The 23,244-nt window shown below is 41.2% G+C and overlaps 1 protein-coding gene across 8 annotated transcripts in view; it reads right to left on the reverse strand.

Moving 5' to 3' along the window:
• Positions 1-8,503: 8,503 nt before the first annotated feature.
• Positions 8,504-23,244, reverse strand: part of AFTPH (aftiphilin) — a 76,870-nt gene continuing 62,129 nt past the window's right edge. For 4 of the 8 annotated variants that reach the window (XM_023733314.1, XM_023733317.1, XM_023733320.1 and 1 more), the window contains 2 exons: positions 21,940-22,063; positions 11,072-12,212 (listed from right to left, as the gene is read on the reverse strand). In XM_023733314.1, coding sequence (XP_023589082.1) covers positions 12,065-12,212; positions 21,940-22,063 — 272 coding nt within the window. In that variant the 3' untranslated portion in view covers positions 11,072-12,064. Of the gene's footprint in view, positions 12,213-21,394; positions 22,064-23,244 lie in introns of those variants that run through there. The other 4 variants (XM_004369270.2, XM_004369271.1, XR_002824461.1 and 1 more) reach the window with 4 other exon arrangements.

Consider the following 23,244-nt stretch of genomic DNA (forward strand, 5'->3'; position numbering starts at 1 on the left):
AACGATGAAGTAAGCATCAAAAGAGGATGGAAAAATACAGTCATTGTACCAAAAAGAATTGGTCGACATTCAGCCATTTTAGGGGGTAGTATACGATCAAGAAGAAACCCTGGTGGCGCAGTGGTTAAGAGTTAGGCTGCTAACCAAAAGGTCAGCAGTTCAAATCCAACAGGTGCTTCTTGGAAACCCTATGGGGGCAATTCTACTCTGTCCTATAGGGCTGCTGTGAGTTGAAATCGAGTCGACGGCAGTGGGTTTGGTTTTTGCTTTTTTTTTTTAATATGATCAAGAACTGACGGTACTGAAGGAAGAAGCCCAAATTGGACTGAAGGCGCTGGCAAAAAACAAGACTCCCGGAATTGAGGGATTACCAACTGAGATGTTTCAACAAACAGATGAAGCACTGGAAGTCGTCACTCATCTATGCCAAGAAATTTGGGAGACAGCTACCTGGCCAACTTACTGCAAGAGATCCATATTTGTGTCCATTCCAAAGAAAGGTGATCCAACAGAATGCAGAAATTATCAAACAATATCATTAATGTTACATGCAAGTAAAATTTTGCTGAAGATAATTCAAAAACAGTTGCAGCAGTACATCGATAGAGAACTGCCAGAAATTCATGCTGGATTCAGAAGAGGACGTGGAACACCGGATATCATTGCTGTCAGATGGATCTTGACTGAAAGCAGAGAATACCAGAAAGATGTTTGCCTGTGTTTTATTGACTATGCAAAGGCATTCAACTGTGTGGATCATAACAAATTATGGATAACTTTGTGAAGAATGGGAATTCCAGAACACTTAATTGTGCTCATGAGGAACCTGTACATAGACCAAAAGGCAGTCACTGGAACAAAACAAGGGGGTATAACATGGTTTAAAGTCAGGACAGGTGTGCATCAGGGTTGTATCCTCTCACCATACTTAATCTGTATGTTGAGCAAATAATCCGAGAAACTGGACTATACGAAAAAGAAAGTAGCATTACAATTGGTGGAAGACTCATTAATAACCTGTGATATGCAGATGACGCAACATTGCTTGCTGAAAGCGAAGAGGACTTGAAGCACTTACTGATGAAGATCAAAGACCACAGCCTTCTGTATGGATTACACCTCAACATAAAGAAAACAAAAGTCCTCACACTGGACCAACAAGCAACAACATTAAATGGAGAAAAGATTAAAGTTGTCAAGGATTTCCCTTTACTTGGATCCACAATCAATGCCCATGGAAGCAGCAGTCAAGAAATCAAATGAAGGATGGCATTGGTAAATCTGCTGCAAAAGACCTCTTTAAAGTGTTGAAAAGCAAAGATGTCCCTTTGAGGACTAAGGTGTGCCTGACCCAAGCCATGATATTTTCAATTGCCTTATATGCCTGTGAAAGCTGGACAATGAATAAGGAAGACTGAAAAAGAACTGATGCCTTTGAATCATGGTGTTGGAGAAGAATATTGACTATACCATGGACTGCCAGAAGAATGTACAAGTCCGTCTTGAAAGGTACTTCAAGCCAGAGTGCTCCCTGGAAGCGAGAATGGCGAGACTTTTTCTCATCTGCTTTGGACAAGTTATCAGAAGGGACCAGTCCCTGGAGGAGGACATCATGCTTAGTAAAGTAGAGAGGTCAGAGAAAAAGAGGAAGACCCTTAGCGAGATGGATTGACACGGTGTCTACAATAATGTGCTCAAACATAACAACAATCCTGAGGATGGCGCAGGACCAGGCAGTGTTTCGTTCTGTTGTACATAGGGTGGCTGTGAGTCAGAACCGACTCTACCGCACCTAACAACAACGATACCTCTTTAATCTTCCTCAGAACCCTGCTTTGGTATTTTTATTTTAATTCCTATCCCCAGTTTAGGTCGCTGAATGACGCAAAAAGTTTGCATTGACTACTAACCTAAGGTTGGTGGGACCCACCTAGCGGTGTCACAGAAGAAAGCCCCGGTGATCTGTTTCCATAAAGATTATAGTCAAGAAAAGCCTATAGAGCAGCTGTACTCTGTAACACAAGTGGTCTCCATGAGTAGGAGTCTACTCCATGGCAGTGTATTTTTTTTTTTTTTAATTCCCATTTTACAACGTTAAGCAACTGTTCCATGTTCTCACAACTAGGAAGTGGCAGTGCTGGGATTCAAACTCGGGCTGCCTGATTCCTGCTTCTCTCCCAGGAGCAGTGTTTAGGCCACATCTTCTGGGCCCCTCAAAGGCCCAGAATTCCTTCTGTGCCTGGGCCAGTGAACGCTCGAGGTCGGCTACCCAGGAAAGCCCCTGCCACCAGGGCCTGAGAGCTGCCTCACCCACGAAACACAGCTCTGGTTATGTTCTTTTTTTTCCTTGCCAAGCCCCATGTTGAAATGATTATACAAAATAATAGCCTATGCCCCTTTCACAATTCTTCAGAAGCACACAAGACAATTACAAATGGGGCAGATAACAAGTGTAGCCTTTCATGGGCGTGCCTGGAGGACCCTTCCCCCGAGGTCAGCCCCTGAGGAGGTATACGCCAAGGTGGCAGACACTCACCCTTGAGATGGGAAAGTGGCTGCATCTTCAAAACCCTTTGGCTTTCTTGTCAGTCATCAGGGAAAAGGATTCTGGTGGGTCTGCACTAGTATCTGCTGCCAGGACAGATCACCTCTTCTCGTGCTGCTAGGCCGCCCATCCATTTTCCTGGGGGTGGAGGCTGATGTTAGTTAAGTGCCAGTTGTCACTGGTGGGCTCTGCCCCAATTTTCTACCCCTGAGTGCAGCCTTTCCACAGGTGTCTGGTGACCCAGGGCCATGAGGTCCGGCCTGCCTCACAGATGTTAGGTTTAAGCCACAAAACCAAACAACCCCGGGGTGGGAAAGAAGTGTCCAGATTTCACTGAAACTGAAGCTTCCCAGGGAGGCTGAGTAAGGAGTTTTCTTTCCAAACATCTGAAACAGCAAACAGATTGTAAATGAAGAGGGAGTTACAAGATAGTAGCTGAAGGGGAATGAGGCCTCCCTATTTTCTGAGTTGTAGCTGTTGCCGCCCTGACAGGCCATTGCGGCCAAGAGAGGCTATTAAACCGGGCGGGGGAGGAGGGATGAAAACGGAAGGGGTGCGGGCACAAATGTTAGGCTAACGGGGAAAGGGTTCAGTCCGCTTCTGTGAGCCACGGGAGAAGGCTTTATTCTGACAAGAGGTTGGACATTGGCCTCTGCTGTTCTCTGAGCAAATGAATCGATGAATCCGCCCCGATCAAAGGTCAGGCTCCCGAGGCAGCTCAGCAAAAATAAAGTGAAACAAACTGTCACCCAGCTCAGACGGATGCTTCTCACGATCAAAGCGTTTAGCGAGGAATTGGACCGTCCTTGGGTAACACTCGGGGAGCTTGTGGTGCTGTGGTTAAGCGCTCGGCTGCTAACCGAAAGGTTGACAGTTCCAACCCACCAGCCGCTCCACGGGAGAAAGATGTGACAATCTGCTTCCGTCAAGATTTACAGCCTTGGAAACCTTGTGGGGCATTCTACTCTGTCCTACAGGGTCACTATGAGTGAGAATGGACTCGATGGCAGTGGGTTTTTGGGTGGGCCACACGTCTCTCCTCCCGCTAAGTACAAATACTGATTTCGGTAAAATGTCTGCATCCTGCTGAGGGACTCTTTAGCGCTGACTTGAGTTTATAACGCAAGGAGAGCCCTGGTGTCACCTGCACTGTCAGTGATCCTGCTGGATGTGGCCACGGAGGAGAACACGGCCCAGGACCACAGGGCCAGGAGTGACTCCCTCACCCTGTGCACACCACCCCCAGCCCAACACAGACCCCTGCTTTGGACCACAGAAAAGAAAAAAAGGCAGGGGGTATAGAACGTGCCACCAGGGCCCCCTGCTGTGTCACTTGAGTTTAGTGACTTACAGTGTGACATGCCCTTTCAGGGGTATCAGGCTTTGTCTGTGGACCAAAGAATGTGGTTACCTGAGCCCCTCTGAACCCCATTCCGGCCTTGTTCAAGAACCAAGAGGTATCTTTACTGATTTCCCATAACCACCTGCTCACGGCATCCTCTAGGGAATGGTCAGAGCAGATTTCAGGATTTGAAATCTCCTGTAGAGCTATTCAGGGGTCCATGGGGTTGTGCAAACAGTTAAGTGCTTGGCTGCTAAATGAAAGGTTGGAGGTTTGAGCCTACCCAGAGGCACCTTGGAAGAAAGGCCTGGCAATCTACTTCTGCAAAATCAGCCACTGAAAACTCTCTGGAGCGTGATTCTACACTGACATACACAGGGTCGCTATGAGTCAGAGTTGATAGCAACCTGGTGGTGTGGGCTGCGGACTTGTACCTGAGGAGCAGCCGAGGTCGCCCCAGGTCCAGTACTCACCTGCGGCTTGCACAACCAACCAACCAAAAACAAATAGGATTTGGTAAAATGGAAATCCCACAGAGCTTGTGTTTGGGGATTGCTTCAGGGCTTGGAGGATTGAGTCGATGATTGAGAGAATAGAATCTTTTTGGGAAAAATTCAAATGGGGCTTGAGTTGGTGTTCACAATCCTTGCAGGTATAGATAAAGCACAGTTATGGAAGGGGGTGGACGCAGGGTTAAGGAGGAAGGTACGAGCATGGGTTTGCGGTTCACATGCTGACTTGCAGGAGTCGGTGGGGCATCTAGGTGGGGATGGCCATGGAGACAGAGATGCAGAGCTCAGGGGCAAGGACAGGACGAGGATCTCAATCAAGAACATTTATTACCTGTTTTTATTGAGAATTGAAAAAAGAAAACAGTTACTGTACAGTCAGTTCTGACTCATGGTGACCCCATATGTGTCAAAGTAGAACTGTGCTTCATAGGTTTTTTTAAAAAAAATAATTCATTTTTGTTGTAGTTGAGAATATACACAGTAAAGCATACACCAATTCAACAGTTTCTACGTGTACAATTCAGGGACACCGATTACATTCTTTGAGTTGTGCAACCATTCTCACCCTCCTTTTCTGAGTTGTTCTTCCCCCATTAACATAAACTCACTGTCCCCTAAGCTTCTTATCTAATCTTTTGAGTTGCTGTTGTCAATCTGATCCCATACAGATAGATCTTGAAAGAACACAATGATCAAGGCAGACATTCTTTACTAGTTCAGCTAAACTACTGTTTGGTTTTAAGAAGACTTCAGGGAATAGTTTTGGTTTAAGGTTTAAAGATTATCTCAGGGCAATAGTTTCAGGGGTTCATTTATTCAGACTCTATGGCTCCAGAAAATTTGGATTCCATGAGAATTTGAAATTCCAATCTACATTTTCCCCCTTTTGATCAGGATTCTCTTATCAACTCTTTGATCAAAATATTCAGTACTGGTAGCTGGGCACCATCCAGTTCTTGTGGTCGCATGGCAAAGAAGGCAGTTATTCATGGAGGCAATTAGCTACATATCCCACTGCCTTCTATCCCTGAATCTCCTCCTTCCTCTGTTACTCCAGGTGAATAGAGATCAATCGTTATACCTTGGATGTCTGCTTGCAAGCTTTTAAGATCAACACCACTTATTGAAGAGACTCTTGTCAAAAATCAGTTGACCACAGATCCGTAGATTTATTTCTGGAGTCATTTCTATTCCATTGGTCTATGTGTCTATCGTTATACCAGTACTAGGCTGTTTTGATTACTATAGCTGTGTAATATGTTTTAAAATCAGGAAGTGTGAGTCCTCTTACTTTGTTCTTCTCTTTTAACATTGCTTTAGCTATTCTGGGCCTCTTGCCATTCCATGTAAAATTGAGGATTGATTTTTCCATTTCTGTAGAGAAGGCTGTTGGAATTTTGATCAGGATTGTGCTGAATCTTTAGATTGTCATTTCATTTTTGATAAATCATTTGATGAACAAAAATATTTAATTTTCATGAGGTCCCATCTATCTATTTTATCCTTTGCTCTTGTGCTTTTGTTACCATATCTGATAATCCATTGTTAAATACTAGGTCCTGCCGTCACACCTCTATATTTTTTTCTAAGAATTTTATAGTTTTAGTTTTCACATTTAGGTTCTTGATCCATTTTGAGTTGGTTTTGTGTGAGGTATGGACCCTAATTGTGTGAGATATGGTGTGAGGTATTGACCCTAATTCATTCTTTGGCATGAGGAAATCCAATCTTCCCAGCAACATTTATTGAAGAGAGAGAAGTTTTTGAAAGAGGTAAATATAAAACAAACAAAAATATTATTAAACACTATCCTCAGAGATTGTCCAGGCCGAAAAGATAAGCTACAATTACGGATAACTGAAATAGAAGAGATACTGTAAAGGAAACTTGAATATTCTGGAGCTCAGGCTAACTTTTTGACTGATTGTCAGGAAGACAACCATATTCTCCAATGATTAGTCTTTTATCTGCATCATTAATGACAGAATATCGACCTTGATGAATGCAGATAATAAAACATTGTAAAGGCCATTTCCGGAGTGCTCACTACATGCCAGGTACTGTGCCAGATGACTATATGAGTTCTCCTCATTTCTGGATGCCATTTTATCTGCTACTTGTTTTCTTGCTCTTATGCTTCTTTTGGAGGAGGCCCTTGGGGATGCACCAGTTAAGTGCTGGACTACTAACTGAAAGGTTGGCGGTTTGAACCCACCCAGAGGTGCCTTGAAAGACAGGCCTGGTGATCTGCTTCCGAAAGGTCACATGGGGTCACCATGAGTCGGAATTGGCTTGACAGCAACAGCAACAACATGCTTCTTTTGGAACACTAGGTCACAGAAGTTTTCAAGTGGATAAGCTTCTGAAGGTCATTCTAGAAATGCTCAAGGTGGCCCATGAAATGCCCTATGCTTAGTATGACTGGATTCAGCAAGGACTTGGAGTGCCTTGGGACCTGTGGGTAAGATGGAGAAATGTGGCCACATTGTGGCCTGAAAAGCCATCCCCAGAGTATTCGTGGCACACTGGGAGGGGAGCTGCAGAGATCTGTACTGGTCAACATTTGTGTCGGTGACGTGGACTACAGGGGATGTTTATCACTCTGTGGATGACAAAGCTGAGGAAGGAGAGAGAGCCTAGTTGCTAGAAAGTACAATTAAGACTTGATGAGATGGACAGGCTGAAACAATGGTCTAAAGCTAATCAAATAAAGTTGTAAAAGGATAAATGTAAAAATCTTACTGTTTGGTTCCAAGAACCCAGTGGCACAAGTAGTTCATAGAGAAAATCTGGCTTGATGGCAGTTAGGGAGAAAAAGCTGTACACACAACGGGTTAGAGGCAACACTATCGCCGCGACGAGTAACTTCAGGCTACATTTAAAAGAGTGTCTGGACAAAAAAGTGTCTGAAATAAAATAAACATGAGTCCCCTGTCAATGATGAGGTGACATCTTGTCCAGTTGGGTCCAGTCTGAGAGCACTTGGAAGATGAACTTGGGCAAATTGGAACAATGTCCAGAGAAGAATGATGTGTACGTGAAAGGCCTGGGGGTCATGTGATCACGGGAGGCTTGGTGGAAGGAGAGGAAGGGTGAACAGAGGAGTGGTCTTCAGATACTCGTGGAAAAGGAATTAGGTTTATCCCACGCAGCTTAAGAGGGGATAACTTGAATGAATAGGAGGGGATGGGGAACCAGGTGTCCACTCAGTAGAAAGCCTGGCCATCTGTACTGCCCAACAAGGCACATGTTGTGGGGCTGCCTGTGAGACCCTGAGCCCACATGGCGTCCCTGCAAATGCTGACGCAAAGGCTGGACGGACCACCTGTTCACAGGGAGACTCAGGAGGGTGGAAGCAGAAAGGCCAAGAGTGAGGAAAACTGGGCCTGGGTCTTGCCTGTGGTTCTAGCTGTGTAAACTTGGCCAAGTCAATTTCCTTATCTAGGCTTCAGTTTCCTCAGCTATGAAAATTTAATCATCATCAGCTTTCAACTTTTGGTAGAGACCAGGAAAAAAGAAAAGTTGCCAGTAAGTCAACTCTGACTCATAGTGACCCCATGTGTGTCAGAGTAGAACTGTGCTTTCAATGGTTGTGTGTCAGAGTAGAAGTGTGCTTTCAATGGTTTTCAATGGCTGATTTCTCAGAAGTAGATTGCCAGCCCTTTCTTCTGAGGCACCTCTGGGTGGACTTGAACCACCAAGCTTTCAGTTGGCCGCTGAGCATGTTAACCATCTGCATTACCCAGGGACTCCTTGGTAGTCAGGAACTCTTTTATTAAATGACATCTTCGGCAGCCGCCCCCGCCCCCGCCAAATGCATTAAGTGCAGATTGTTACTACTGGACATCTCCCTCACCGCAGGAGCCAAGGCCTCCTGGAACGCTGCTACAGGGCTCCCGGGAGTCACTTACAAAGCACTAGGCCAGCTGATCTTTCAGCTCTAAAATTCTATGATTCTCTAGGGTTTCTTCCTTAATTTTTAGGATTCTACAGAATCAAACCCTTCATTTTATGGATGAAGGGCCTGAGACTTATGGCTGCTTAGTGGCAGAGCATGATTAGAACACACTGCTTGTTCTAATCCAGCGCTCCCGCTACCTCACCAGGCTCCTCTCGACTTCCACCCACGACTTGTCTTAGCATTTGTTCCTCCAAGGTGCCAGGCCATCCTGGGCTGCCCTCTATGGATTCTTTTCTCCTTGGAAAGGCACCAGGAAGGTAATATTTCTGGTCTGAGGGACAGCAGCCTGAGACTCTGATCCCGGGATTCATTTCTGTATGTATTATGTTTTTGCAGTGAAATACGGCTAGTCTAGGCAGAGAAGTGAAAAATAGGGATTGCCCAGACTTCTGGTTGCTCCACTGACACCTGTTCTCTCCTTCTTCCTTCGTACTAGAACTCCTTCATTTTTAGATGCCCACCCAGAATAAAGATATTCCTGTCTTTCTTACAGCTAGATATGGCGCTGCAGCTAAGTTCTGGCCGATGGATTGTCATTGGAAATAGCGTGTCTGCATTACGGCAAGTGTCCTTAACAGGAAGGAGTGTGCCCTTCTTCATCTTTTCTTCCACAATGGCAGGACCCTATGGCAGGGCCGTAAAGTAGAAACCGTGTGTAGAGGGTGGTGGGGCAACAAGATAGTACGAGCTTCAGTCCTTGACAATCTTATGAAGCCACTTGGCAAGCCCGAGACTGCTTTCTTCCAGTCTTTTACAGAAGAAATAAGCTTCTACTGTTTAAGCCATAATTACCATTTTTCATCAGCTCGGTCACTGAGTGTAAGACATTGCAGTATTTTATGCAATACTAAGAAAAAGAAACTACTGCCAATTAAACGGGCACCCCATCCAATTGTATGATACACTCCACTTTCAGAGAAGTTAAAATGTGACAAATACATGAGTCTTATTACACGAAATGCAGTATTTTGGGTTTTGTTACTCACAGTCAACCCTAATCCTGATTCAAGAAAGAAGGAACAAAAGGATGACAAGTTCTAAATAAAGAACACAATAATCATGTAGTGGGAAGAACAAGTTTCTATATAAAAGGATGACTCATTGAGACAGCGTAGTGACACATGACCCAGCTTAGGGCATTTTTTTCCGATACTGGCCAGTCTGGCTTGGACTGACCAGGGGGATTCTGTATGGCTTTTTCAATTTGGTCATCAGTGGGATGTGCCTGTCGGGGGAGTGAGCTGGTTTTAAGATGTCAAAGGCACAAAGCTGACTGCTAAACCAATCTCCGCTGAGTGTGATTTGGCCTTTAGGAGCTCTGACTCCTTGGTTTCTTCTCCTCAGCTCTGCAGGGTCCTCCTGGTTGACTTTGAGAACGACAAGTGGGCAGCTGCCACCAGAAGGAGCTGATGACAAAGATGAGTTTGCAGCTGAAGGCCTTTCCCTGGACCAGATGCGGCTATTGCCTTCTGGTGCAATTCAAGCCCTGGTCTGGTTCAAGGCAGAGCACTTTTAGTTCTCAAGACAATCCAGTGTTAGCATACCTCTTGTGATTAAAACATCAAGGGCCAACATGACAAACAAAAGGGAAATCTCCCTTATCTAAAAGCGGTTATAAGATGAAACATTTATTCTGTGAGTCATTAAAGCAGGCTCAGTTTCATGAGTACACTTGGTTGTTTTTAAATACTACAATAATCTGATATTTTAAGTGATCCTTTCTCCTGTGACCGCTTCTTCAATCTACCCAGAATCCATGAAGAGTTCACAGGTTTTGCTGACTCAACACTTTGGCTACCATTTATTGACTGTCTATTCATGTGGCAAGTGTTTTATATGTTATTTAATACACCAACCCCACAAGGTAGGTAGTAGTAGTATTTCTATTCTTATAGATAATAAGTAAAGCTCAGAGAAGTTGATTAACTTTCTCATGAGAACACAGCTACTAAGTGGGCTGAACTTAGGTTGGTTGAGAGTTTGCCATGACAATTTAGTTGTAATATACTGTAGTAGTCCTTTTAAGTTTTAATTAATGAAACATGTTAAGTTCTGCCAAGGAATATTTTGGGTTATCTCCTTCCATTCAGGTCTACTGGGTCCTGAAGACTTGGGACTGTTCTGAAGGAAGGAGGGCCTTCTCCGAAAAAGACAAGTCAGGCCACTGTCCAATGGCTGGTGTGATAACCTGGCAACACAGGGATCTGTCAGTGAAGGAGGTGCGAAAGGATTCTACTGGAACACTCCCATTGCAGATGAGATGGACTACTGTTGGGCTGCCTATTCCTTATGAAATATGTCCTATGACTTTTTGCTGAAGCAATATCTAATAACAATATTTTAAAATTACTTTTTAGAAATTTTCTGCTCACCTTAATTCATCTAAATATCGTCTTAGAAAAAAAAATTCACTACAAATCCTTATTTAATCACTACGTTGCCAATACTCTGATGAAGATATGTTATAATGAATTGCTGGCATTTCTTTTATGTATGATCTCATGTTCTACATCTAAAAACAGCTCGGCGACTATAAGTACCGATCCATTCCTTACGGGCCAGATGCTAATCTTTTCTGGGTTCAACCAAGTGGAAACCCTACCAAATGATTTCTTCAAGACTGAAATACATTAAAACTTAGTAGAATTTCACATCCAAACTCGTTACATTTTTCCTCAAGTACCCAAATACAAAGACACCAGGCTAAATTTCTTTTAAATTATTTTATTTTTGTGTAAGCTAAAAGGAAATTTACACACTGAAATCTCAAAAGACCTTGGCATGCACATTAGCCTTGTTAGAGGTTCTTCTACGCATCTCTCTTTTTTCCATAGGAATTTCCCCAAACATTTAAAACCCATAGTTTTTACTGTATATACAGCCTAAACCATAGCAATCTATGATTATGTCATTTTACACTGTGCAAAATCCTCAAAAAATAGTGGTACAACAGAACAACAACAAAAGATCAGTAACAAATAAATTTGCATTGTAAGACATTCATATAATTTGGTCCTTCTTCAAATCAAACTAATTTAAAACAGACACAATCTCTTTAAACCCCTCCAATCAAGTTCTGACGATGATCCATTCCGTACACCAAAAGAGCAATTGATCAAAGTACCTTGTAAAAGGTCAAGCAGCAATATGCCGGACTGAAAAGATTAAAAAAGGGCCCGAAAATGTTAACAGAAGCCAGATCTGAAACAAAGCCACTACACACAAAATTAAACAGAAAAAATGTGAACGGGGACTTTGGAACTTATTTATGATAGCCAAAAATTCAACACAAGAGATGGAAAATTAATAGGACATTCAATGCAATCTGAAAAGACTGAAGGGGATTTCACAGACAGTGGAGATTTGAGTTTTTAATTTTCTTTTTATTTCAAAAGTTTTGTAAGAAGGACACCACCAGTGTATTTCACAAAGACATAAATGTATACACCCCAGCAACACAAAAAGAATAAATCTTCAAAAATGTTCACCCCTGATTATTTACATTTTTTTCTAATATAAATTTAGGACTTCAGTATGTAAATAAATATACATTACTATGTATACCTTTCTAGTGCGGCTTACCAACAAATCAGCTGAACTTGAATTTTGTTGTTTTTGTGTTTTAATTAGAGTAGGTATGCTTTTGATGGCAGGGAAGGGATGGAGGAGAGGAAAAGCAATTGAAGTTGCCTGATTCACCACAGTTACCAGTCTGTCTTCTCCTGGGAGCCTGTGGAAGGCGTTAACGTGGCGGGGAACATCAACACCTTAGCATGCATGAACGTTAAGTCGGGAAGGCTGGCGATCACCTTGATGGCTTCTTCACTTAAGTGCTCTTCTCTTTTAGGTTTCCTATTGACAAATGAAAAAAGAAAAGTTCTGTTAACAGGACCTTCTTTGCTGTAGGTCAAATGGGAGAAAATCTACTCTCCTGTTAGGCAGTCAGTAAGCCGTGGGGACTGGAGTTCCTTTTCCTCTGCCAGTTCCTCAACCTTGTGATGCTTTTGTGTGTGCCTCCTGTTCCAGACGCCAGATCTCTCATGAGGAGAGGTGCATGGCCTGTTCATGGATATTCACTAAAGGGAGGCGTGGGCATGCAAACACATACATGCGTAAAGCTTACAGCTTTACTGAAGGCTAGAAGCCTCTGTTCAGGCATAATTTTAAGACATTACTAAGCAGAAACATCATGCTGAGGCCCTAAAAGCACTGCCTAACTAGGTCATCTTCCCACCCTCCCCGAATTACCTCAACATAAAACAAAGCATGGCTGGCACAAGGCCTTTCAAGCCATTTCAACCTCAGGCCTTCCTGACCCCTCAATGGGAATTCCAAGAGAGAAAATTCTCAGCTTAAAAACACCCACCCTTGGCCCCACTGGGATGCAGATGGCGGGTCGGAAGGCAGCAGCACTCGCTGGTGCTAAGGCCGAACACAGGTGGGAAGGAACTCAGGGAGGGGGATCTCTAAATCCTGTGGGTGTCGCAGCTGACAGAAAAAGCGAGTGGTTTGGTGCCCAGCACAGAGACAAAGACCCAGGTCTTCTCAGCAGGTGAGCTGCAGGAAATGCTAACTGAGCCTTAAAACCAAATCCAAAATCAAACCTGCTGCCAGCAAGGCGGTTCTGATTCACAGTGACCCTACAGGACAGAGTAGAACTGCCCCATTGGGTTTCCAAGGCTGTCAATCTTTAAGGAAGCAGACTGCCACACCTTTCTTCTGTGGAGCAGCTGGTGGGTTTGAACTGCCTACCTTTCAGTTAGGAGCCAAGGGCTTAACCACTGAACCACCAGGGCTCCTTTACTGAGCCTCAAGTGTGGCTCAAATTGAGCACATGATTATAATCCAACCTGTATTTTTTTTTTCAGGATGTTAAATATATTGAAGGAATAGTTGATGTCGTATAGTTACTCATTTCAGACCAAAGCTCCTTTTAAATTGTTGACTCCAAGAAGCCTGATTCTCTTTTATGAAAAAGCCCTCTTCTCTTTTATAGTAAAGGATAGTTGGGAATCTATTAGATGTGACACAAGTTATTTCTTCCACCCCGATATTTTCTTTGCCCTCAGGGTGGGGAGCAGGAGGAAGTCAGGAGGCGAAGCAAGAAAGGAAGGACATACGCCTTTATTTTATATCTAGACTCTTCTGTTGTCACTTTGAGTTCAGGCTGAAATAAAAAGATATTATAGAATGACTGAAAAATCCAACATTAGACTTTTAGAAGCAAAGTTCTCCACTACGGAGACAGCTTCAGACAGCTGAAAACCATCAGCAGGTCAATCAATACTGAACTCAGTTCTAGGATGTCTTAGAAAAATAGAATAGCAATTCAAATTTTTTCTGATTAAAATCTACATTTTAAATCACACCTAAATGGTGGTAAAAAACTCTTATATTAGGTGGATGTTTGATGGGGAACTGTACGTCTGCATCATTTCAAAATGAAACCACAGAGGTCACTTTCTAGTCTCAAAGTGCAGACTGGCACTATACAATGGGAAAGGTCAGCCTCTCACCAACGGTCAGACTCAGCATCACTAATGATGGAGTCAGCCAGATGTTATGCACCTTCTGATGTGATACAGTGCCTATGGTGTGTTCCAGCAAAAAAGGTTTATCCTGAATTCATCAAGCCTTTAGATATAAATTCCGATTTATAGGAAATAAGGGGAATAGAGAAGTATTAAATGCTACCTGAAGGAAACCAAACCCAAAACCAAACCCACTGCCGTTGAGTCGATTCTGACTCACAGTGACCCCACAGGACAGAGTAGAACTGCTGCATAAGGTTTCCAGGAGTGGCTGGTGGATTTTAACTGCCGACATTTTGGTTAGCAGCCAAGCTCTTAACCACTGCGCCACTAGGGCTCTCCTTGAAGGAAGCAAGCAGACAAACCCAGAGGTTGGGACATTCTGCAGGACAACTGGCCTGATGTCTTCAACAAGCTAGTTACTAAACAGAAAACAAATAAAAACTCACATAAACAAACAGGGTTGAGAGGAGATACTCTAGGTTAAAAGAAACTGAAGAGCCCTAACATCCCGGTCAAATAGTCCTGGACTGAATATTGGTTTGGGCAAACCAGAGGGAAAGGACACTGTTGGGGAAATTTGAATACAGCCTGGATATCAGATGAAATGAAAATTTACTGAAATTGACAGATGGGACACCACTGACTCAAGAGTAGTTCAATTCTGTATGAACTATAAAATTTCATCTTTGGTTAAAAAATACATACATGTGTACATTTACATAGAAAAAGACCTGTAAAGATATACACTAAGGAATTCTAATAGTGATCTGAGTGGTAAGAATGTAATACTCTCATTTTAAAATTTCTGTCTGTATTTTCTAACTTTCTACAATATACCTTACTGCTTCTGTAATTATAGAAGGCTACTGAAGACAATAACAAATAAAACTGCACCCTAAATGGACTTCTCCATTTGTGGAGTTCTGCTGGGGTGTAGAAAAGGAGAGCAAGGAAGAAGCTTTTACCCAAGAAACAACTTGATAAAGATTATTCTGGGATTTTACCAGCTGCCTTATTTCAGAGGCACTATCTGGACGCAATATGAACATGTATTTTAAAAAAATTATACAGCTTATAGTCTGTGCATTAATCTGTAGTCACTGTGCATTGAAGTGATCTAGTCTTAGAATATAAGAAAGAAGAAAATGCTTGAGGAGAATTTGGAAAAAAAAAGTTGTACCCTGACCTTTTTTCAAAGTCAAAAGCAGCAACTTCATTTGAATTTACATTATTTTTAGCTGAAATATATCAATGTGGTCAATGGAATAAAATTGAGAGTAAAGAAATAAACTCCTCCATTTATGGTCAACTGATTTTCAACCGGTGCCAAGACAATTGAGTGGGGGAAAGAATAGTCTTTTCAACAAATGGTGCTGGGACAACTGCACAGCCACACGCCAAAGAAGGCAGCTGAACCCCTACCTCACACCATATATAAAAATCAACTCAAAAATGGTTCGCATGCCTAAATGTAAGAGCTAAAACTATAAAACTCTTAGAAAACAATATAGCTGTAAATCTTTGTGATCTTGGATTAGGCAATGGGTTCTCAGATAGGACACCCAAAGTACAAGCAACAACAACCAGAAAACAGATAATTGGACATCATCAAAATTAAAAACTTTTGTGTTCAAAGGACAATACTGACAATGAGATACAACTTCACATCCACTGGGATGGCTATAATAAAAGAAGTAGGACAATAACAAGTGTTAGCAAGGATATGGAGAAACTGGAACCCTCACTCATTGTTGGTGGGAGTGTAAGATGGTGCAGTTGCTCTGGAACACAGTTTGGCAGTTCCTTAAAAAGTTAAACACAGAGTTACCATATGACCTAATAATTCCAATCCCAAGAGAACTGAAAACATTTGTTCCCACAAAAATTTGTACATGAATGTCCAAAGCAGCATTACTCATAATAACCAAAAAGTGAAAACAACCCAAATGTCCATCAACTGATTAATGAATAAACAAAATGTGGTATATTTATACAATGGCATAGTAATCAGTCATAAAAAGGAACGAAGTACTGGTATGTGCTACAACATGGATGAACTCTGAGAACATTATGCTAAGAGAAAGATGCCAGACACAAAAGGCTGCATATTATATGATTTCATTTATATGAAATGTCCAGAATAGAAAATCCACAGAGACAGAGAGTAGATCTGTGGTTATTAGGGACTATGGGAGGGGGAGAGGGAGAGAGGGAAGGACTGCTAATGGGTAGAGGGTTTCTTTTTGGGGTAATGAAAATGTTCTGGAATTAGACAGTGGTGATGGCTGCATGGAGTCCCTGGGTGTGCAGTTAACACACTCAGCTGCTAACTGAAAGGCTGGAGGTTCAAGTTCACCGAGAGACTCCTCAGAAGAAAGGCCTGTTGATCTACCTCTGAAAAATCAGCCATCAAAAACTCTATGGAGCACAGTTCTATTCTGACACACATGGGGTTGTCATGAGTTGGATCAACTTAATGGCAACTGGTTTGATTTTTTTTTTGATGGTTGAACAACCTTGTGAATATACTAAAAACCACTGAATTGTACACTCTGGAAAGCATGAATTTTATGGTATGTGAGTTACATCTCGATAAAAAGGAAAAAAAAAAAAGACATTCCTTTTGGCAGCTAACTCTTCCGCTTGTATAACTTCAGTTACTAACTTTCTCTGATATGCATTAAAAAAAAAAAGACAGAAAAACCAAACCAAACCAAACCAAAGAAGTCCCAAACTAAAGCTGCAGAACAGAACAAATCCAAAAACATACCAAGCTTTAAACCCTATTAGTTTTTTAAAATTTACTTCTCATTTTTATTATCCAGATTTAAGAATTCTCAACGGACTGCTATAAATTAGATTATAATTACCATGCCAGTGAAGTGTCCATTTTTAACATCAAGTTATTTATCTTGACAGTATACTGCAGAAAACAGCAACAAGCAAAATACAGAAATTCTTTCCAGTTCCATGTCTTGCCTCCCCAAAGCTTATGCCAGATATATTTACATTATACTACATGACATTATAACGAGCCCTGGTGGTGCAACAATTCCGTACTTGGCTGCTAACCTCAAGGCTGGATGTTCGAACCCATCTAGTCACTCTAAGGGAGAAAGACCTAGCAATCTGCTCCCATAAAGATTACAGCCTTGAAAATCCTGAGGCAGTTCTACTGTCACATGGGGTCAGTATGAGTCAAAAACAACTTGACTGCACCCAACAACAACGACAACACATTACAAACCACATAAACCTAAATCACTTAATCTTTTCTGTTAGACTTGTATAACTCAAAAATAATTAATGATGGCATGTAGCCTAAATAATGAACCATTCATACTTTTTCCTGAGGTCACACATTTAGAAGTAGATTGCCAGTTGTCAATGTAACTTCCCGATGAAATTTTTTTAGGTAATACATGCACGTGACAGAACATTTAAAAAAAAAAATCTAAGAGCGTGTGATAAAAAGGTAAGTCTTCCCTCCTCTCCAAACCCTCAGTTAGAGGCAACTATTTTCTCTAGTCTCTTGTGCTGCCATTCAGAGGTGAGAGCGAAATAGTTAAGGGTTAGTGTCACAGCTGAGTTTTAACACATACAAATTCTACTTTTAAAAGACTCATTTTGAATAGGTTTTACCCAAGGCAAAAGACGAATCCAAAAAAGCAACATACATCTTTGGGATCATAATGGAATAATTTGACCCAAGCAGAAAATTATCTTAAAATAATCGCAGTGTTCAGCTGTTTGGATTTAGAGCTCTAGAACCATCTGATCTTTGCAATCTTTAATACAGGGACATCAAGCCCAAAATCTGAAGGTGGAGGGAAAGATGAAACCAGAATGGTTTGGACAAAAACTATACATGTCTTACCATCTCTCCAAGTCACCCTTTATCTCTAATACTCAAATACTCTACCTATAAGGTGGATAAGGTAAAACGTAATTGAATTCGGGAGCCCGAAAGTTCATCAGTCAAAAAGAAGGGGTTAGGGTCTTGTTCACGTTTCACCGAGCAAAGGAAGAAAACCAAATGCAGCTAACACTTTATTACAAATTCTTATTCTCTTTTCTTCCAAAGAAAAAGAATGCTACCAAGTTTTGTATTAACTAATCACTACCACAGTCAAAAAGAAGCCCTGGTGGCACAACGGTTAAGTGTTTGGCTGCTAACTTTTCAGTCAGGGGTTTCAACCCATCAGCAGCTCCGCAGGAGAAAACACCTGGCGACCCCGTAAAGATGACAGCCTGGGAAATTCCGTGGGGCAGTTCTACTCTGTCCTACAGGGTCGCCATGGGTTGGTGTGGCCTCGACGGCACACAACAACAACAATCATGGTCAAGATTAATAATATTGGAAAGACCCCCAAACTCCTGATTGGTCATTTCCCAATCCAGCCCTCTCTCCCTCCCTCAAATAGTTTACCATCTACGTATATATTCCTAAATAATACAGTTTAGATCCCAATGTTTTAAAATTTATAGAAACGGATTCATATGGCTTGCATTTTTTTGTGTCTGGCTTCTTTCATTCAACATTATGTCTCTAAGAGTCATTAGGTTGTTGCTGGTAGCTTCTTCTTTCACTTGACTGCTGCAGTACGCGATGCTGGTCTTGCCAAACGACAATGAGTTACTGGGAGCTACTCCCCAGTAGAATGTTCTGTGTGTTGCTGTGTCTGTCAGAATCTTGGTTGCCTCTACTGATGAAAACTTACAGTGGTATTGGCTTAAAGCAAGATTTCTCCAGCATTCAAGTCCGTATGATTGGCAGCCATCAAGGGTTAATAAATAAGGCAATCAACTTTTTAAAAGCAGCACCGTTTGGGAGCCTGCATTAAAGAATTCTGGCATACAATTGCTTCTGTTTGCAGATGGCACTACTGAGCCATAGTGTAATGCGTGACTGATTCAGAAGGACGATACTCCTGGTGCCGTCTGACTCTAGTCCCTTGCAGCCATCGGCAGGCAGGCTCAGGCTGCTCTGTGCCTCTCAAAGGAAGCAGACCTAAGAGTCCTCCGGGCAGCCTGCTAAAAACGCAGATTGCCCTGTTCCACTGCCTTCTGATCTGGCCGAGGTCTGGGGCCAGACCTAGGAATGTGCATTTTCAAAAGCACTCCAGGTGATTGTTACGCAGGGTGTCCACAGACTACCTTTTTTGATAAATGTTCTGTTAGAGGTCTGTGGCCACTCGCCAGCTGGCTACCCACTGATTAAGATCAGAAGGTAAATTTTCTCTATATTAGAAAAAGTAAGCCAGAAGAAAGGAGCCCTGGTGGCACAGTGGTTGAAGTGCTCGGCTGAAAACCAAAAGGTTGGCAGTTCAAATCCACCAGCCGCTCTGCGGAAGAAAGATGTGGCAGTCTACTCCCATAAAGATAACAGCCTTAGAAACTCTATGGGGCATTCTACTCTGTCCTGTAGGGTCGCTATGAGTAGGAATCAAATCGATGGCAATGGGCTTAAGCCAGAAGACAGAACTACTTTAAAACTAATAGCTTGCATTTCTTTAAAAACCTGGGAGTGGGAAGTCACTTCCACATTCTGCGAACGGAAGGAGACGAGCACGTGTATTTTCTCCTACACACTGAAAGACACTTAGAAACAGAGGACGGGATGTAGTTTCTTACATTGGATGTAGTCTCTTACATGTCACATTTCTTTTACCCCGATCACTGTTTCTTAATCTTTTTTGCTTTTCCCTACATTCCCTTATGATGCTTTCTCACTCTATCTCCTGTGTACTGCTACCAACCGGGAAGATTCTGCTGACCTTTTACTTTCTACATTCTGTATTATCACAAGTAAAAATGAAACGAAACCTAAAAATGGTGAAGAGATTGAAAATGCTTTCTGAAACTCTATGTGTGAACCACCTTTCTCTTCCCTGTGCAACTGAATATCACTCTCAGGGAGATTTTATAGCCTTATCTGCTACTGGGAGACTTGTGAATATTTGCCTTTCACATCATTTTCAAGTAACATTAATTTCTCAAAACAGAAAATACAAAGTTAGCAACTTGTATTCTTTCCAAAAAAATTTTAAACATGAAGCTGGATAAGGTACTAGTGAGTAAGTCAGTGTAGCTATTGCCCTGGCCCCAGGAGACACGCTGCAGTTTTAGATGATCTCCAGTAGTACAGAACAAGGGGGAAATGGAAATAACTTCTTAAAGTGAACAGGGCTTGGAAAGTTCTCTAGTGTACAGCACATTTCAAGACAGAGAAAAAGTGAGGCGAGAAAGCAAGTCAACACACAGCTTAGAGCTCCTCCTAATGGCACGAAGAACGAATTCTCATCGCTGGGACTTTCAAATCTAGTTGGGTTAGGAAGACTGCAGGGGAAAAAAGGCAAGGGAACAATAAATAAAGTGTTGTCCTAAAAATAGAAGGGGACAGTCCATATGTGAAAAGCATCAGTGGTCCCCCCACCCCATTTTCATCTTTTTTGGTATGTTTGTTTACTTTGTTCCCTTCACTTAAAACTTTTTTTTTAAAAGCCAAATGTGCATTAGTTCTAATCTTGAGATTTAAAATGTCTAGCTTTTGGTTAACATGTAGAAAAATGGATGAGAAATTTACATGAGAAGAAGAATTTCAATCTAAATATATTATTTATCTGGAAAGAGAAAAAGAAAAAAATCCGCAGGCAAGCAAAAAACCCCACAATGGCTTAATTCACAGTTAGGTCTCCCTTAGTAAGAGGCGTCAGCAGCACTGGGTAGCATACTACAAAAATAGGGGCGAAGTGAGAACAATGGAGGGAATCTGGGTGCAAACAGGAAGAAGCATGCTACAAAGTCATTCCAGGGAAAGTGAAGGGTATCTATAATTATAAAAAGAATAATAATGGCTTTTCATAATTATTATTGATGATAATATCTGTTCAATGAATACTTAAATACACAAGAAAGTTTAAAAGGCAGTATGATAATTCAAAACAAGGTTTTAGGACAGAGAAATGTTTATTATTCATAAGAAAAAAGGCTTTTTTAAATGGATGATTTCTCTATAGAAGAACTGGCTTAAAAGAGAAATCAGAATTTGACTTGTGATTGGCATGTACTTATTCAGGACAAAGGACTAAAAAAATACTTCTCCCAAAGCCAGCAACTGACAGGTAAATATTTCTACTTTAAAATGCATGGATTTGGGACAGCAGAGCTGGCATGCTAATCAACCAGTATTTGCCCTTGCAATAATCCCCTTCCTATTAGGTGATTATTCTCATGGCTGGAGTCCCTGGGTGGTGTGAATGGTTAACACCCTCAGCTCTAACCGAAAGGCCTGGAGATCTACTTCCAAGAAGTCAGCCATCGAAAACACTATGGAGCACAGTTCTACTCTGACACACAGGGGGTCGCCATGCATTGGAATCAATTTGACAGCAACTGGTTGGTTATTCTTATGGCTAACATGTCAAAGCAATGGATTACTCTAGTGCTTAATTATGTAAGACTAAAGGTTTCCTGAATCCTAAAGACAAGGCCCCAGTGACTCCCTGTATCTGGCTCTGATGCTGAGAGATAATACCTGCTTTTCTAAAGGCCACGGCCTTGGAGGGGGTTCCCAAAAAGCCTGGTAAGGCAAGCTCACTTGAAAATCACAAAATTCTGAAAACAGTGGCTATTCCCTACACCACCTTAGCCCGGGAGTGCAAAAATTTGCCTCGGTAACTGTGGAGTAGGACACTGGGTTCCCAAAGATGATCATCTCAGTGGTTATAAAGGGGTGCAGGGGGAGTTTACCTATAATGGCGTTTTAATCAGAATTCTACTCTACAAAGTGGGGAAAAAATGAAAACCACATCTGTCAACCCTTTCTAATCTCTTACGAATAGCTCTGCTCTAATAAAATTTGTAATTAAACGTAATTTGATACTATTTTCTGGAATTAGGCATCTATTGGTTTCTACAAATTAAAATAAAGTGAACTTTAATATAATATACTGAAATACTGTCAACTTATATGCTTTTCCATTTGGGCTGTTCTGTGTAACTCAGAATTCAAAATTAGGGTGTAATTAACACTAGCTGTTTACCTGGTAGATGTGCTTGTCTTCTCTACCGTGGACATGAGTCTTGCAAATGTATCAGTCACTTTGAGGCTTGAGGTGGAGATTTCCAGCTTAGAAGTTGTTAACTCATACAACTCTGGATCCACACCTTATGGTACAAAACGATAGTCAGTGATGGCAAGTTGCAATGGGTTATTCAATTAGCCATAATCCAAGATGCAAAAGGCAAAATCTGTAAACATCTGAGTCTTTCACAAACACAATACATCTTTAGAACACTGTAATGGTGCATTTATTTTTTTAATTAAAAACTCTACTTTTCAGAGTATTGATAAAGCAGAAAAATACTTTTTTTTATTTTAGTTTTTGAAAATATACACAGCAGAACATTTGTCAATTCAGTAATTTCTCCGAGTATAATTCTGTGACACTGATTACATCCTTCATGTTGTAAAACCTTATCGCTATCCTTTTCCAAATTAGGAAAATATATTTAAAATTTACATTTTGATATATCTGTATCTATATATATACACCCTTAATTAATCTAATATTTATAGAGCAGATACTATCCAAACACTCCCCAAATTTCTATCTGCTATAGAGAACTGCCCCAATTTTGGATTAGTATGCAGCATGGAAGTTACCACTGCTTTAAACAGAATAATTTGCTATACAACATGACCTTTCCAATTTTTAAACTGACCGACTAACCTCATTTTTTGGACCTTCCTCTGCCTCTACCCTAAAACATCCTTTTTCTCTATTATTTTCCTCCATACCAAAAGATTTGCAAGCTAATACAAAGTCTAAAACATGAGAAATGACTTGATTAGTTTAAATATATTCTGACCATCTGAGGACATGAAATATTATTACTCGAAGCATCAAATTATTACTAAAGTATATATACTACATTGTTCTTTCTTCAGGTAAGAAATGTGGAGGGTAAAATATTTTCCAGAAAAAAATGAATAAAAGCACTACTTTTGGACAAAATGAAAATTCTTATCTCAATCTCAATAGTTAATTATATTTCTATAGCTTCATATCTGAATCTGGCAGCCGTAAGTTCAAAGATCTTGTTACTGCAATTCAAAACGAAGCAGGGTTAGGGGTTAGATTTACTGCAAAAATCTATAAAAACCTATAAAAATCCTCTGCCATCTGACTTCATTAATGAATATATACATATAATTTTTTTTCAATTTTCCAATATAATGCAGATTTCTATTAAATAACAATGACTACAAAAACACTGAAAAGTACAATTAAATACTTTAAACTCAAGCTAAACTTTGAATAATATAGTTTTTTTTTTTTTTAAAA

This window comes from Trichechus manatus, unplaced genomic scaffold (assembly GCF_000243295.1).
Source record: "Trichechus manatus latirostris isolate Lorelei unplaced genomic scaffold, TriManLat1.0 scaffold00004, whole genome shotgun sequence".
Taxonomy (NCBI): domain Eukaryota; kingdom Metazoa; phylum Chordata; class Mammalia; order Sirenia; family Trichechidae; genus Trichechus; species Trichechus manatus.